At 46.6% G+C, this 16,876-nt stretch overlaps 1 protein-coding gene across 7 annotated transcripts in view; it reads right to left on the reverse strand.

Moving 5' to 3' along the window:
• Positions 1 to 16,876, reverse strand: part of AMPD2 (adenosine monophosphate deaminase 2) — a 353,387-nt gene that overhangs the window by 97,665 nt on the left and 238,846 nt on the right. For all 7 annotated transcript variants that reach the window (XM_069238351.1, XM_069238350.1, XM_069238353.1 and 4 more), the window contains one exon: positions 9,907 to 10,018. In XM_069238351.1, coding sequence (XP_069094452.1) covers positions 9,907 to 10,018 — 112 coding nt within the window. The remainder of the gene's footprint in view (positions 1 to 9,906; positions 10,019 to 16,876) is intronic.

Consider the following 16,876-nt stretch of genomic DNA (forward strand, 5'->3'; position numbering starts at 1 on the left):
GAAATAAAAGCTGCTCTAATTGGGAGGTTCATCCTAAGATGTGCCACCTCTTGTGTGCAGAGAAACACTTGTGGCTCCATCCAAAGGAAGAGGACGTTAGTAACGGGACTCTGTGGCCCTCCCATTGCCCTTTAGATGTTTTACTCTCCTCCCGCTCACAACGTAAGGGATGCTGACTGGGTGATGGGACTCCTTTTTCTTACTCTTGGTGATGTGGCCACTAGATGGGGTCTCCTTCCCTTCTCTTGGTTAATCATTGGTCCTGGAGAGGAGGAAAACAGAAAGCTTCTTTTGAGCCAGAAACCCTGCTTCTCACCACCAGCTTTGTCAGCTACAAAGCACACCAGCATGTTATGTTAAGTCACCTAGCACTTGCATAACGTGCAACTGAACTTAGGGGGTCATTCCGACCCTGGCGGTCATGGACCGCCAGGGCCGGGGACCGCGGATGCACCGCCAACAGGCTGGCGGTGCATCCAGAAAAGGGAAACCGGCAGTTTCCCGCCGGTTTTCCCCTGGCCTGAGGAATCCTCCATGGGGATTCCGACCCCCTTACCGCCAGCCTGGTTCTGGCGGTTTTGACCGCCAGAACCTGGTTGGCGGTAACGGGTGTCGTGGGGCCCCTGGGGGACCCTGCAGTGCCCATGCCAATGGCATGGGCACTGCAGGGGCCCCCTAACAAGGCCCCACCAAGATTTTCAGTGTCTGCATAGCAGACACTGAAAATCGCGACGGGTGCTACTGCACCCGTCGCACCCTTTCCACTCCGCCGGCTCCATTCGGAGCCGGCATCCTCGTGGAAGGGGGTTTCCCGCTGGGCGGGCAGGCGGCCTTCTGGCGGTCGCCCGCCCGCCCAGCGGGAAACTCAGAATTACCGCGGCTGTCTTTTGACCGCCAAAGTCAGAATGAGGCCCTTAATGTGATATTGTGTCTCTATCACTGTCTAGAACCATTACATGAGTACCTGCAAGTGAAGTTGTAGATGTGTTTAGTTGTAGTGTGGCCTATGTGGGAGAAGTTGGTTGAGGAGCACACCCCAAAATCGGGATTTGTTTTAGCTTAGCAATTTCATTTGTGGGAGTGTGTTGGTTTGGAAGCAATTTTGTGCCATACAGTTCTAAATGTGTTAAGAAAAATGCTTTCATTGTGATCTGGCTATACAGTGTGAGCTAGTGTAAGACCACAAGGACTGGTGTCATGTGGTCCAATGCTTTCAGGTACAGAAGTAGCCCGGCAGCTACATTTTGCACCCCTTGTCATCTGTATAGGAAGGAACTCTCAGCTCCTAGATATAGATCCTTTATTTAGTACAAGCAAGAAATCATAAGCACACCTGTGGCTTCAACTCTGTATGTGAAGCCTAAGCAGTGGAAAATCTGTTTTAAGATTATTAGCATGTTTGTTGAGGAATTGATGACAGCATCTATTTGTGGTGTCACATTAAACAAACTGCTAGCCTTTTTGTTGTGTTTGTTTATAGAGGCACTTGTCCTAGGTTTGAAGGTCAAGTCAGACTCTCATGCACAGGTCGCAGTTTCCACATCTCATGGTTCTGATTTTGTCTGGGTTGAGTTGAAAGCAGTTAGTGATCATCCACTCTTTTATCGTGATTGGGCATGGTGCATATCTGGTGGCATTTAGGTTCCTGAATTTGAGTATTCTGTGTCATCAGTGTAGTTGTAACCAAATACACCAAGCAATTAAATCAGTCGAGGCAAATGGCTGAGGTGGGTGTTAAAATCAAGGGAAGAAATAGTTGAGTTTCTGGATGTACTAGTATCCAAGTGATAGGGCTTGGAGCTGAAAGGTGGTAGTGGGATAATGTGGTCCCAGTTGGATATGAAAGATACAGTCCAAACCAAGCCTTTTCCTTGCCTGGTTTAGGCTGCTGGGTGGTGGACCATGTTGAAAGTGACCACGAAGTCAAGTAGGATCAAGGTGACCAGTCTATTAGCATCACTTGTATACTTAGTTGGCCCATTTTACAGATTAGGATGGATAATTTATACAGCAGAACCCAAAGGTGAATTCTGGAGTTTGTAGGGTGTGGGGGTGTTCTAATATCAATGGCAATGTACTCATTTCTTTAAAATAAATAATCATTTAATCTGTGCCTAAATTCTATTAAAATTAGGTGTGTTGGTTCATTGAAACTATATTTGATTAATTTGACATACGGGACATCTAATTACTTATAACATAATTCAAACCCAGAATTCGTTAAGATGAAAAGAAGTGGATTTTCTCATAACAGCATTCACTTCAAAAGATATTCGTAGTCAAAAGAGCACAGCCAGCACGTGTTGCAATGTGAATAAGATCAATCGCTTTTTCAAGGCATAGAAGTAGGTGAATCCAGTTTTACCAGAATCATCTCTTCATCATCTTTTACACTATCTTGTATAACCTAATATTGTTCTTTATTGAGTTTGGTAAACTGTTTGAAAATCCTTAAATAAGGTCAACCATTGAGTCTCAATCTCACCTCATCTGCTTAGCATCATAGACTCTATATTCCTTCTCCAAGCGTAACTTTCAAACCGAGAAACTATTAACAGTAGGCTACTTCACTGTAGTCTTTCACTGTCATCCAGAGTAGTCATGTGAAATATTGTTCAAGATTCATAAGCATTGCAAAAAGTTTTGAAAAACTGTGCGCCCAGGGTTCAGCCCACAACCGTGCAATAGGATAGGTTCTGTTCCGCAGGGAAAATGAAAGCTAGTCTGTACAGCTGAAATAATTTTATTTTTTTCTTTGAATTTACTCATTTGTATGTAATCTGCCTTTTCAGTTAGTTTATACTAGTAGCACGTTTCCTATTGGTCTGTAGTTTGCAGGTTATTTGGACAAGTATTCTTTGGAAAAGGTTTGGTAGATAAACATTTGGGCTGTATAGGCATGATGCTGGTAGTTAGTGAGGCATTGTTGATAATTTTAATAGCTGCAATAGTTGTGATAGACAGGATTCTTTTGAAGAAAGCTGGGGTATTGGTCAGCTGCAAATCCTGTTTTTGGTGTCTGATACTAGTGCTTAAAGGAAGGTTCAAATAATGGGGAGAACTTACAAAGAGTACTTCTTTCAGCTGCTTGGCTATGTGTGGCTGATTTGAGATGCTTGTGGTTTCAGGATACCTTTGAGCTGTGAGCATGCATAGCTGTTTGGTTTAAAAAAAAAAAAAAAATGTGTGACGAGAGCATCACAGAACTTTTCAGAGAAAGCCAATTAATTGGAGAAAGTTGTAGAAGACATATTCTAGTTGCAGATTCCTTACCTTAGAATTTCCCCCAGGCGTCAGACTGGATCCGGAGATTTTTCTTCGAGCAATACCCTTGCGTGTCGGTAGGTGGCGTCGGTCGGCTCCACAGGCGTCGTAGGTGTCGTGGTCGCCATGATGACGTCGGGAGTAGTACATAGACGCCGCCCTCGTGCAGTGACGTCAGTTTCTTTTAACGACTTTCCACGCCAGAGCGCAGAGCCACTAAGAACACTGAGATTGGTGTGCCAGAGCTAAGGACCTGAAAGGGGGGAATCCCTGCCCCTAGAAATCAGTTTGCAAGCGGGGAGGATGGGTGGGCGGTAAGGAATCTGCAACTAGAATGTCTCTACCAGATATTCTGTTACCGAAGGTAAGTAACTTGTACATCTGACAGAGACTTCTAGTTGCAGATTCCTTACCTTAGAATAGATACCCAAGCAATGCCATCCTCGGTGGTGGGCTGTGAACTAAGATCATACTAGAAAGTCCTGCAGGACCGAACGACCAAAGTAGCCGTCCCGACGGACCTGACTATCCAGGCAGTAATGCTTAGCAAACGTGTGCAGGGATGCCCATGTAGCTGCCTGACAAATATCCAGGACAGGAACTCCGCATGCTAACGCAGTGGATGTAGCAGTGGCTCTGGTAGAATGAGCCCACAAGCCGTCAGGAGGTTGCTTTTTTGCCAAAGAGTAGCACATTTTGATGCAAAGAAGCACCTATCGAGAGATGGTACGCTTCTGCACCGCCTTCCCTTAGCCAACGAAGAGTTGATTGTCCATCCGGAAATCTTTAGTACGATTGAGGTAGAACGCCAACGCTCTTTTTGGGTCCAGACGGTCGAGTCCTTCCTCCTCATGGGAAGAATATGGGGTTGCGTAGAAGGTAGGCAAAGTGATGGACTGGCCTACATGAAATGGTGTAACCACCTTAGGAAGGAAGGAAGCTCTAGTGCGCAACACCACTTTGTCAGGGTGCACAGACAAGTGTGGAGGCTTTGAAGAAAGGGCCTGAAGCTCGCTCACCCTGCGAGCAGAGGTGATAGCGATGAGAAAGACAGTTTTGAATGTGAGTAGCCGCAAGGGACAATAATGCATTGGCTCAAAGGGGGTACACATCAAGTAAGTAAGTACAAGATTAAGATCCCACTGAGGCATGATGAAGGGAGTGGGAGGAAATAAGTGGGTGAGCCCCTTCAAGAACCTACTCACAAGAGGAGATTTAAAGAGTGAGGGCTGATCAGGAAGCCTAAGAAAGGCGGAAATGGCAGACAGATACCCTTTAAGGGTGCCCAACGCAGAGCCCTGCTGGGCTAAAGAAAGAATGAACAGAAGAACCTCTGAAAGAGGGGCAGAAAGGGGGTCAACAGATTTGTTGGTGCACCATGCCACAAATTTATTCCAACAACAGGTGTATACAGTTTTAGTCAATGGACTCCTGGCTGCCAAGATAACATTGCAGACCTCGGGTGGAAGCGCAAATGCCGTAAACAATTGCTGCTCACTCTCCACGTATGAAGGCGGAGGTTGGACAGATAAGGGTGGAGGACCGTCCCCTGCTGCTGCGACAGAAGATCCGCCCGAAGAGGCAGTCTGAGTGGAGGATCGATGGACATGCTCAATAGCTCTGTATACCACACTCTTTGAGCCCAGTCCGGAGCCACTAAGATAACTTGGGCCTGGTCGTACTTGATTTTCTTGAGAACTCTGGGCAGAAGAGGGATAGGTGGTAAGGCGTAAAGGAGGCCGGAGTTCCACTCGAGACGAAAAGTGTCTCCGAGCGAGTGCCGCTTTGGAAACTCCAACACGCAAAATAGCTGACATTGCGCGCTCTCTGCGGAGGCAAACAGATCTAACCAAGGCTCTCCCCATTTGAGAAAGAGACCTTGCGCCACCTCTGGATGGAGACGCCATTTGGGATCGACAGTGCGTTGGCGGCTGAGTTTGTCTGCTCTAGCGTTGAGAGAGCCCTACAGATGTCGAACCATCAGGGTAATGCCCTGATGTTCCAACCGTGTCCAGAGGCGTAGTGCCTCCTGACAAAGGGTCCAGGACCCTACCCTGCCTTGTTCGTTGGAGTACCACATGGGGGTAGTGTTGTCCGTGAACACCTGCACCACTTTCCCTTTGAGAGAGGGAAGGAATGCTTTCAACGCAAGTCTGATCGCTCGGAGCTCCAGCATATTTATGTGGAGTCCCGACTCCGCCGGAGACCAGAGGCCTCTGATCTCCACCTCTCCCATGTGGCAACCCCAACCCAGAAGCGACGCATCTGTCACTATAGAGAGATCTGGGTGGGGAAGGGAGAGAGAGCTGCCATTGACCCAATTGGGATTCGAAAGCCACCACTGCAGGTCTTTCGCAGTCCCCTTTGAGATCTGGACCATGTCAGAGAGATTCCCCGGATACTGCGCCCGATGGAACGTCAAGTCCCACTGCAGAGCCCGCATATGCCACCTGGCATGTGTTACTAGCAGGATGCAGGGGGCCAAGTGTCCCAGCAGCCGCAGAGTCTGTCTCACCGAAACCCAAGACCAAGGCTGAAAGATCGGAATCATAGCCTGAATGTCTTGGACTCGCTTTTTGGGAGGATAAGCCCGAAACAGCACTGTGTCCAGAACAGCTCAGATGAAAGGGAGCGTCTGAGAGGGAGTCAGGTGTGACTTTGGCACGTTGATAGTGAACCCCAGCTGGTGCAGGAGGTCCGCCGTAGTCTGAATGTGGGAGACCACTGTCAGTGCTGAAGGCGCCTTCAACAGCCAGTCATTTAGGTAGGGGAAGACTGAGATCCCTAACCTCCGCAGATGAGCTGCAACCACCACCATCACTTTGGTGAACACCCGAGGGGCACTGGTAAGGGCGAAAGGGAGCATGGTAAACTGAAAGTGCTCATGACCTACCACGAATCGTAGGTGACGTCTGTGGGCAGGCAGGATGAGGATGTGGAAATAAGCGTCCTGCAAGTCCAACGCTACCATCCAGTCTCCTGGGTCCAAGGCAGACAGAACCTGAGCCAGGGTGAGCATTTTGAACTTCGCCTTCTTGAGGATGTAGTTCAGGTCCCGAAGATCTAGGATAGCACGCAAGTCTTTGTCCTTCTTTGGTATCAGAAAGTAGCGGGAATAACAACCACGACCTACTTCTGGCACACTATATCTTCCTTGGCCAAGAGAGCCGCGACTTCCTGTCAGAAAAGCACCAAATGATCCCCTAGAAGGTGATGGAAGGATGGTGGCATGTGTGGTAGCGCAGATTCGAAAGGGAGGGAGCAGCCTTTCTGAATTATTTGCAAAACCCACCCGTCTGTGGTTATATGTTCCCAGTGGGGCAGGTGATGGCGGATTCTGCCACCAACTGGGCAGGAGTGAGGGGACGGACTAGGAAGTTTTGGAGGCTGCAGCGGGGGCAGAGGTGGACTGGACAGACCTCTGGTTCCCTGTCCCACAGCCACGTGGGATTCCTTGCCCACGGCCACGCATAGGCTGTCCAGTGTGCATGGCCCGGTGGCTGGGTTGAGGACGCAACAGGGCGTGCCTTCCGTGGGCACGAAAGGGACGAAAAGCAGACTGTGGGGGGCATGTGTCGGAGGAAAGGCCAAGGGACCGAGCTGTAGCCCAGAAATCCTTGAACCTTTCCAAGGCCGAGTCCGCTTTGTCTCCAAAGAGACGGGTGCCATCAAAGGGCATGTCCATGAGTGACTGTTGGACATCCCCCGAGAAGCCAGAAGTGCGTAATCAGGCATGGCGCCGTAAGGCCACTGTCGTCGCAACCGGTCTGCCTAGAGAGTCGGTCGTATCCAGCCCACAACGGATCGTGAACTTTGCTGCGTCTCTCCTATCTTTCACTGCTTGGGAGAGGATAGCACGGGCCTCCTCCAGGTATCTGCGGCAGGACTTGCGCAACCGTATCCCACAGTGAGTGGGAATAACGGCCCAAAAGACATGCGGTGTTCACGGACCGCAGTGCAAGGCTGGAGGAAGAAAATAACTTCTTACTAAATTGTTCCAGCCTTTTGGATTCTCTATCCGGAGGTGCGGAAGGGAACGCGCCAGAAGAAGAGGACGCCTGGATTACAAGATTCTCAGGTGTAGGATGTTGTGACAGGAACTTTGGGTCGTTCGGCGCTGGCCGATGGCGGCGAGCGATAGTCCTGTTCACATGAGCCCCTGTGTTGGGTTTGGACCATGTACCCAAAAGGACATCAGTGAGGGCCTCATTAAATGGGAGAAGGGGTTCTGAAGTAGAAGCCCCAGGCTGAAGCACCTCCGTCAGGAGATTAGACCTGACTTCAACAGTAGGTAGCTCAAGGCCAAGGACCTCAGCCGCCCTACTAACCACCATACTATAGGTAGCTCCCTCCGCCGTTCTCACGGTAGGAGGAGACAGCATGCCAGCGTCAGAGAAGTATCCAGACCACTGGCTTCACCCAAGTCCTGTGCCAAGTCCATAGTAGGTCTTCCTGGTTTTCATAAGCGTCCAGGGACCACTCTAATTCCTCCCCGTATTCGTACCTATAGGAAAATGGGTCAGAATCCGACCTCAGGTGAATAGGGCCCACCGAAGCTGAAGGCGGCGGCGGCCGACGCCATTCTGACTCCGAGTCGTCGGGTATGAGGATTTGGTCGACATCGATAGTGGGCACTACTGACATCAGGAGCGTCGATAATCGACCCAGCGCAGGGGAAGGTCTCGATTGCGCGACCAGTGCCGGTGCGGATCCGTGCACGGATCCAGAGGCGACCTCGGTGGCCGGGGCCAAAGCAGCCGGCGCGGAACCCGAAGGCCCCTCAGCCAAGCCCCTTGGGCCCGAAGGCGCCATATCGGGGTCGGCACGCCCAAAGATGAGGTGCATGGCCTTGTAAAACCCTTTAAGTTGGGTGGGGGTCGCTCCGGCTCCGGGAAACTCAGGGAAGCGTGGAGTCGACCCAGACGTAGGCTCCGAGGACGGAGGCCTAGTTCATGGACGCTCGTCCCACGTCGCGTCGGCCGAGCGGTGGGGTGAAGTCGGAGACTGATGAGACTTCTTCGACTTCTTCTTCTTTCCTTGACCCGAGGACTCCAAAGAAGACGAGTGATGATGGCTCTGCGACCGATCTCGAGACCTTCCTCTTGAGCGAGACTGGAACCTACGCGGAGTCGAGTGCCGGGCCGCCATCAGCTTTAGGGACCGCTCCATCAAAGCCTTCGGATGCATTGCCCGACACTCGGAGCACGACTTCGGGTTGTGGTCGCGCTCGAGGCACCACAGGCAAACACGATGAGGATCCGTCACCGACATCATCCAATGACAGTCCTCGCATGGATTGAACCCAGTCTTTGGGGACATCTTCGACGCACCAAGTGTCGCACCAAAAAAAGTTCGACAAAGCGGTTGAATTCAGCCAAAAAAATAGCCTAGGGTAGCTCTCTCCGGATCAGCGCGTGGCGCAGAAAGAGGAAAAACTGACGTCACTGCACGAGGGCGGCATCTAATGTACTACTCCCTAAGTCATCACGGCGACCACGATGCCTACGACGCCTGCGGAGTCGACCAACGCCACCTACCGACGCGCAAGGGTATTGCTTGAAGAAAAGTCTCAGGATCCAGTCTGACGCCTGGGGTAAATTCTAAGGTAAGGAATCTGCAACTAGAAGTCTCTATCAGATATGTCACTTTAAGTAGCAAACATAGATGTATAAAGGTTTTTGACAAAGTGTGGGCTTCTCAGCTGTTGTTTCCCATGTGCCCCAAAGGAGCAGTAATATACCTATGTTAAGAGTCTTCTAAGGATTTTGATGCGCATTATTTCTCCTCATCCATGTGGTGGGCTGTCATATTGCTACACGACAATGATGGAAGAAAAGAGGTAAGTCCGGAGCAGAGCTCTCTCATAGAAGTTAATCAAATAGCAGAAGTCAGAGGACATCTACATACACAGGGATGCTTCCAGTGAGCTCTCTACCATTTGATTTGACACTGACTGGAAAATGACTACGCCAGACTCAGAAGATCCTTAAAAGACTCACGTCTTTGCCCAACCATTTAAATACCTATATCCTCTCACTACAGCACTGTCCAGTAAAAAGCCTAAGTCCTACTCCTTCTCGCTCAGACACCAAATACCTGCCTCACCACTTCACACTGTCTCTCAAGGCTCTTGCTCTTTTCAAGCCTTTATCATTACGTGGGTGTTTACTGGACTATGGGCTGGCCATAGGAACGTTCACAAATGATAATGGAAATAAAAGAAGGTCTGTAGTTCTGCCTCTTGTCAGTGTTCATAGCCCTCTTCAGCCATGCTGAAAGTAGAGCCTAGTTTGCAGCTTGAAAAGGCACTTCGAGCTTCTGCTAAAAGCTGCCTGCAGCTGAGTCATGACATGAATAAAGTGAGGAAGGTAGGAGTTTCCTCCCTGGCAAACATTGTCTTCTCTGTTGAGCTGGTCAAGAAAAATGTTGGAAACTGGTACTTTTTCTTTCTTTTTTATTTGTTTTCATTTTTACAAGTTAAGCATTGCTCCACCCCACCAGCCATTAGCAGCTGCAACACCATCATTGCCATGACTATTACCATCACCATCCCGAGCCCTGCCGTCACCACAACCACCAGCACCATGTTCCCCATCAAAATGTAAGTGAAGGCCTTGTAATTTCACAACCAGGCAGGCTTACCCCACACTTCTCCTCTCCAGAAATAGAGACTTTTTGAAACTCGCGCTCTGAAATACCCTCTCGTTCCTTGATGACGGCGTCCACAGCATCCTCCTCGTCCTCTGTGTAGGATCTGCCGAGAGGCAGGGAGGGCGGAAACAGAAAGACAAGGCATGGAGTTAGAGAGGGAGGGAGTCAAGGAGAGCACGGGACATACAGCAGAGAAGTGATAAAAAGGAATGGAGTGGGAGAGCAACGAATAAGAAAACAGAAGGAGGGGGGACATTAGCATTCAGGGGAGAAAATATACAGTAGAAGTCAGAGGTGTAGGGAGGCACAGGGAGAGATGGAGATCAGGAGACAGAAACAGAGAGAGAGGACTGGAGAAAGAAAGACAGAAGGTGAGAGAACAAGGTAGGAGAGAGTGGATACTGAAAGGCAGCAGAGAGAGCGATGACAGGAACGAGAGAGAGATGGAGAAAGAAACACAGAGACACAGAGAACGAGAGAAAGGACAATCTTGGTATAAGACAGTGGCAAAGAAAGTGAGACAATATGAGAAGAAAGATGCACAAAGAAACTCCAAAAGATAAACCGATTGGGAAAACACTTGTTATTTAATTGTGCTTATGTAGAGCCCATGCCACCTAGGGGGCATTAAACTGCTTTTAAGGAGGAGGGGGCGGTCTTGAGACTTCGAGAGGGGAGTGATAAGATATGATACTGCAGGGCACGACTGAAAGAACAGATGGGTATTCAGTTTTAGTCTGCACTTCACGACGTCAGTTAGAGACTGAACCAATAGGAGACTAATCAAATGGGCTTAGATTGTTGATTACTAAACAGCATTAAAAACACAACTTTATGTCAAGCAAACGGATTAGGCAGTACATTTTTACAAACTCATTTGATTACGATTTGAAAAATGCCATGTCAAAATTAGCATTGTCGAATTGTGCTTTAAATCACCAACAGCAAAATATCACATACCTGTTCGCCATTCCTGATACACGAGCCAAGGTCCTAACTATATTCTATTCTATTTATCTATAGTTGTTATAAAGTGCTTCATAATACTTTATAGCTGCCTCTGAGTACTTAGATCACCAAGGTCAGACACCCTGAAACTGTCCCCAGGATTCCTCCAGCAATTGGGGGTGCAGTGGTGAGTTCCATATTTCTTTCCCTCCTCTAGCGCTACCGACTCGCTATCATTCAAAGCACTCACAAAACACAGAAACAAAATCTTTTAAAAAGAGCAAAATGAAGGCAGGAAAGACGGCACTGACTGGCACCACAGGATGGACTTCAGGGCACGGGAAACAGCAAAATACAGTGATATGTGGGGGATGCGGACATTAAATGGCACAGAGGACAAATTCAATTATACTGGAAAGCAAAAAAGTGCGAACAGCTCGAAACTGGAGCAGTAGGACTGTGACGAGTAAGTACAGAGGACAGAGGCTCCAGGACTATTGAGAGATCAGAGGACGGCAGGAAGTCTAACACCAAGAACGGAATTTAAAATAACACAAAAGTAGTTAAGGACATGAATAAAAAGTGCGAACAACCTGCAAAATGAGGAAGAACATGGGGTGCAAGTGTTCAGAGCAGGAGATGGAACCTGAAAAGGGGCCCAAGAAGGAGAACAGTGCAAGGATGAGAGAAGAGTTCTGGAAGATGTAAGAGTCCATCTGAATGCTTGGGCTACTGACACTAATCTCCTGTACTGCCAGCCCTGCTCTTCCTGGTCACTGTCCTGTTGAGAGAGTTACTACCCTAAGGCACAATTAAATCCATGTTCTGAGTTTGTTGCCGTACCCACCCATTTACAAATAGAGAGCCCAATCTATGAACATATGCAAGCATCACCTAGACGGAAGGCCAGGATCTCTAGAGTGGACAGGTGGATTGTGATAGAAAAGTGTAGGAACATAAGTAATAGACAATACTGGTAAGTAAGCAGGAGTTCGCCTCCACTTGCCCCTTTTTGACAAAAGTTCCTAATATTGAGGTATACCAAAGAGGAGACACATTCCGGCTAACCTGGGAAATGAATAGGCACAGTATAGCAGCACCCAATACAACTAAAATAATTAAATGAGTGACATCCTAGTTTGCCATTTAAACTAAAAACAATAAGGAGTCTTCTGCTGTCTACTAAAGGCAGCAGAAACCTGATTGCAACACCATAGATACAGGTGTAGGATAAGTGTATCTTGAAGGGCAACCAACTAAAAGAAATATGGTTTGCATTGAAAGGCAATTTAGCCAAAATAAGAAGTCAAAGGTGCAAAAATAAAAAAGTGCCTTTCATTACCATGGGCAAGATATCTGGGGGATCAGAAGGATACATCATAGGGCCTTAAGATAGAGCCATTAGCAGTCTCAAAGCTCAGAGATATCTTCCCAGGGCTTTGTCGATAAGAGAGGAAATATCATTTTGGCACCTCAAGAAAAGCCTTCACAAAAGAACTGTAGAACTGACCAGAAATGGAAAGGAAAATGGCTGTGATCCTCTTAATCTATTCTACGCTGGTATGTTTTCCAGCACCACACTTAGGATAGGTTTCTTTCCAGTCGATTGCACCCAGTGCAACCCCACCCTTTCAGTACCTAGTTTAATATCATGAGAAACCTGGGCTACAGAGAGAAGGGTTCTAGGAAACCTCCAAACTGACCACTAACCATGAACTAAAGAAGCAGCACGAACCTTCTACATGGCCCAAAATATCCATCACAAATGCTTAGTTCTACAGGATATACCAGAAAGCCTGAGAACAGAAGAAACAGGAAAAAAGACTAAGGCTGCTTTATGGTCCATAAAAAAATGCTACTTATCTGTAACAAATGTACAGCTTGTAGTGATATAGATTCACATGGTGTTTACAATATTGCTATTTAGTGTTGGGCACAAATTTTGCAAATTGTTATTCTTCAAATAAGATGTTTATTTTTCGAGGTAACTTGTTACACCTCCCCCAAAACTCAATATGCACCAGGACACAGGCTCCACCTTAGATTGTAATTTTCACTTAAGAATGCGAGGATATGTAGAGATGCCAAGCAGTAAGTGTTTTTGTAGTGGTAAAGGAATATGTATTTAAAAAGATATTGTTGAGTGTGATTGTTTGAAGGCACATTTTCAGCTCACATCCAGGTAGGTGGAGTGTGTGTATGAATATACAGCACAATAAGCTGTAAATCAATTATTACTGGTGCGTTAAATTTTAGATTTGAATGTGCTGCTGTAGATCACATGCTTTGTAAAGTCTGAAAAAGCAGTCGTATCTCCTTAAAATTATGCCTTGCAAGCAGTAGTGGAAGTCATTTAAGTACAGTTTGACTTGAGCTAACAGTCAATCATAAATGTCCATGTAGTAATGCTTAGTGAATGTGTGGATAGTAGATCATATTGCAGCTTTAAAGATATCTGCAGGTGCAATGCTGCCTAGAAAAGTGATAGTAGCTGAGTTTGACTTTATTGAAATTATCTGTTTAATATACTTACTTAAAGGGGCTTTCAGCCACCCCTCTTCATTCGTTGGTCTGTTGTGGGGTCATTCACATTTTGCTTCAGCCCACTACAGCATATAACAGGGTGCAATGGGTCTGCCTACTTAAGCCACTGGTTACGTTAACTTTGAGTGACTAAATTTAGCTTTTTCACAAGAACACCCACACACAAAGTAGTTCCCTTCAGTGCCAAAGAGCACTAGGGTAATGTGCACTTTTTTGATGCCAACATTTTTTTTTACCTTTAGCCAGTCTTCTCTTTTGATTGATGAGGGTTCAGCATTTTCCTGAACAATAAGGGTTTGCAAAAACCAAGACAATAACAAAACAAAAATCGCCAAAATGCTGGCAGCTGACTCCTGACCAACTGGCTTTGCCAATGCTTGTTTAGGAGTTAAATGTGCCATAGGCACAGAATGTACTGTGTGTCTGTTGTTGGCATAGCAAACTTCTATGCACATGACAATCTATCTAGCAGAGCTAGCTTTGGAAATTGAGGTTGCTAGGTGAAGCTGCCCAAAAGCTATTAAGGGTTGCTTGATTGTTCCAAAGGATTTGATTCAGTCAATGTAGCAAATATGGGCCTTTTAACATATAATGCATGGAGTGGCTGTACCACAAATGACTGTGGTTAAGCCAAAAAAAAAGAGAGTAAATCAATTGTTTGATTGACGTGGAAAGGGGAGACGATTTTTGGTAGAAGCTAGAGTGTGTTGTAAGTATAACCAGATCTCATACATGACAAATCATACCAATAGACCCAGTTTAGGCATGAGAACCCCTATTTTTGGAGCCAAAGATAGCTTCATTATGGGTGACTCCCACCAGAAACTGCCTCTGTTGCACTTGAACTAAATGAGGGACATACATTCTTCCAATTATTTTTTTTAAATCTCCCACTTTCTTTTTCTATAATGTTGGCATGTATGAGATCTTGGTGCAATTGTATAAATGTTTACTTGACTGTTAAAGCTTGCAGTTAACAAACTCTGTGGAGGGAAGTGATTGCAATGAGGAAGACCACTTTCCAGGAACTCAACTGCACTGGACAGGAGTGTGGCAGCTTAAAATGTCATGTAAAGACAATGTTACAGTCCTATGAAGGGACTGGTGGTATTCCACAAAGGCTTTAGTAACAGCAATTTTGAAGCTAGACTGATGGTTTAGAGAGCTGGGCACAGTGGAAGCTTTTCATGAGAATAGACATCTCCAGGAATAGAGAGAATCACAATAGCAGAGCCTAGATGGGAGCTATGAGGATTAGCCTTCTTGGTGCTTGCTGCATCGTCCTTATTAAATATGGGACCAGTTGAAGTGGGGGAAAATCAAAAGCATATATCCCTGACCAGTTGATGCAAAGATCATTGCCCATCAATTGTGGACAAAGGAACCTGGAGGTGAAGTTTCGCCATTTTGCATTCTTGTGAGCATTGCTTTCCCATTCATGAGTTTGTTGAAGTGTTCTGCTGAGCAGGTCTGCAAAGTTATTCCTCACTCCCAGGAAATATTCCACTAGAAGGTGACCAAGGGACCTGGTGACAAATTTCCCAGTGTCATATCTGGGACAGTTGTCGTAAATGTACATCCCTGTGTTTTCTGTAAGTAGTACATGGTGGTCACATTCTGAATGGAGTTGTGAAAAACATGCAGGGCTAGCTGGATTACCGTCGATTCTAGTACAATGATAAGCATAAGCTTTTACTGCAGAGACCATTGCCTTGAATTGAGTTAGGTGAGTTGGGTCATGTGTGCTCCGTATCCCATATGGGAGGCATCTGTGTTGATGGTCACATGTACCTGAAGTTAAAGGAATGACGTGCCAAGTAATCATTTTTTTGTCTCACCATTGCAGTTTGCGCTGCACACTGGGCTAGACCAACTCTAGATTTCCCACTGGCCAGTTGCTTGTGACCAGTGTCTTACAAGACACTCTTGCAGAGGATGCTTGTGCAATCAGGCACTTGGGTTCTGGTGCAATGCAACACTCCATCATTCTAAAACAATTTAATTATTATTATTATTATTAGCATTCTCACTGTCAGAGGGTGCAATGTCTGGTAAAAGAGAAGCGGCCTTTGAAAGACCCCATCACCCCTGTTGGTGGGTTAGGCTTTGACAGTCACTGTATTAGGCTCCAAAAATGCTTGCATCTGTTGGGGGCAAAGATGAGATTTTTTAGCATGGATGTGAATCCCAAGATGCAGAAGAGTAAGATAGCATGTTGAGCGCAATTGAAGCATTGCACTTTGCTTCTTCTATTTACTAACTTAGGCATCTAGGTAGGGAAAGTAATGAATACTATTGCACCAAAGATGTGCTGGTACTACTTAGAGGCATGTAGTAACGGGTGAGGGGCTGCTGTAATCCAGAAGGGTAATAATTTAAAATGATAATGAACTCCTCTTACCAGCTGTACTAACTGAGGTACTGGCAATGAGTTGGGTGGACGGGGGTGTAAATAAGTGTCTTTGAGGTAGAGTCTTCTTGAGTAGTCTGATGCAGAGTTGTGGAATGATTTCTTGTAGATTTGTCATCTTGAAGTGCTTTGACTTGATGTACTGATTGAGCGTTCGGAAGTCGAGATTCAGCTGCTAAGTTCCATCTTTCTTCGAGACAGGAAAGTACAGGGAATAGACTCCTATCCATGCTGGCGTGGTGGAACAGGTACAGTAGCTGCCTTTTAGAGTAGGGCCTACACTTCTTCAAGCACCAGCCAGAGGTGGCCTTAACTGTTGTTGTGCTGGTAGAATAATCAGTGGAACTGAACAGTAGTTGTGATGATGATGGACTGATTCCTCTACTGAGGACGGAACAAACTATTGCATCTCCTGACAGGTGTTGAGTCAGTGGAATATGTGGAAAATCACTGTTTAGAGGGACAGATGCCCTTTTTTGGGTGCCTCTGGAGTTATAGAGGCTATTGTCCTGGAAGTTGCTTGTGGTGTATTGCGTGGATGACTGACTTTCCTGAAAGATCTGCTGCACCTCGTACCATAGTCATGGTGGGTGCCTGCTGTCTTTGCTGCAGCCTTTGACTGTTTATGGAGAATCTCAGATTCTGCTTTTTAATTTTCTCCAGCATGGAACTGGCTTGAAGTCCAAAGAGCTGTTCACCATCAAAAGGTAAGCCAATGAGGAACTGCTGCACCCCTCAATGTAGGCCAGACACTCTGAGTCAAGTGTGGTGGTGGAGGAGGATATTGGTTTTAGTCTTGCAGGAGAAACATTTGTGGCAGTGACATTGTAGTGCATGTTAATATTAGAAATGGTTTTGTTATCTTCTACAAATTGTTTGAATGAATGAATGAATGAATGAAATCCAAAGAGCACTACTGTTATACCAAGGGCCATCCGCAGCTGGAAGCTGAGCATTTACACAAACCTCGGTACCCTGATAGAGCACAAACAGGTTAAGGACCATGCAGGAATTGAGAGAAGTACAAAGGGAAATCAAGAGGTCTCCAACTTGTGCCAA

Source organism: Pleurodeles waltl, chromosome 6 (genome assembly GCF_031143425.1).
Source record: "Pleurodeles waltl isolate 20211129_DDA chromosome 6, aPleWal1.hap1.20221129, whole genome shotgun sequence".
In the NCBI taxonomy this organism is placed as follows: Eukaryota; Metazoa; Chordata; class Amphibia; order Caudata; family Salamandridae; genus Pleurodeles; species Pleurodeles waltl.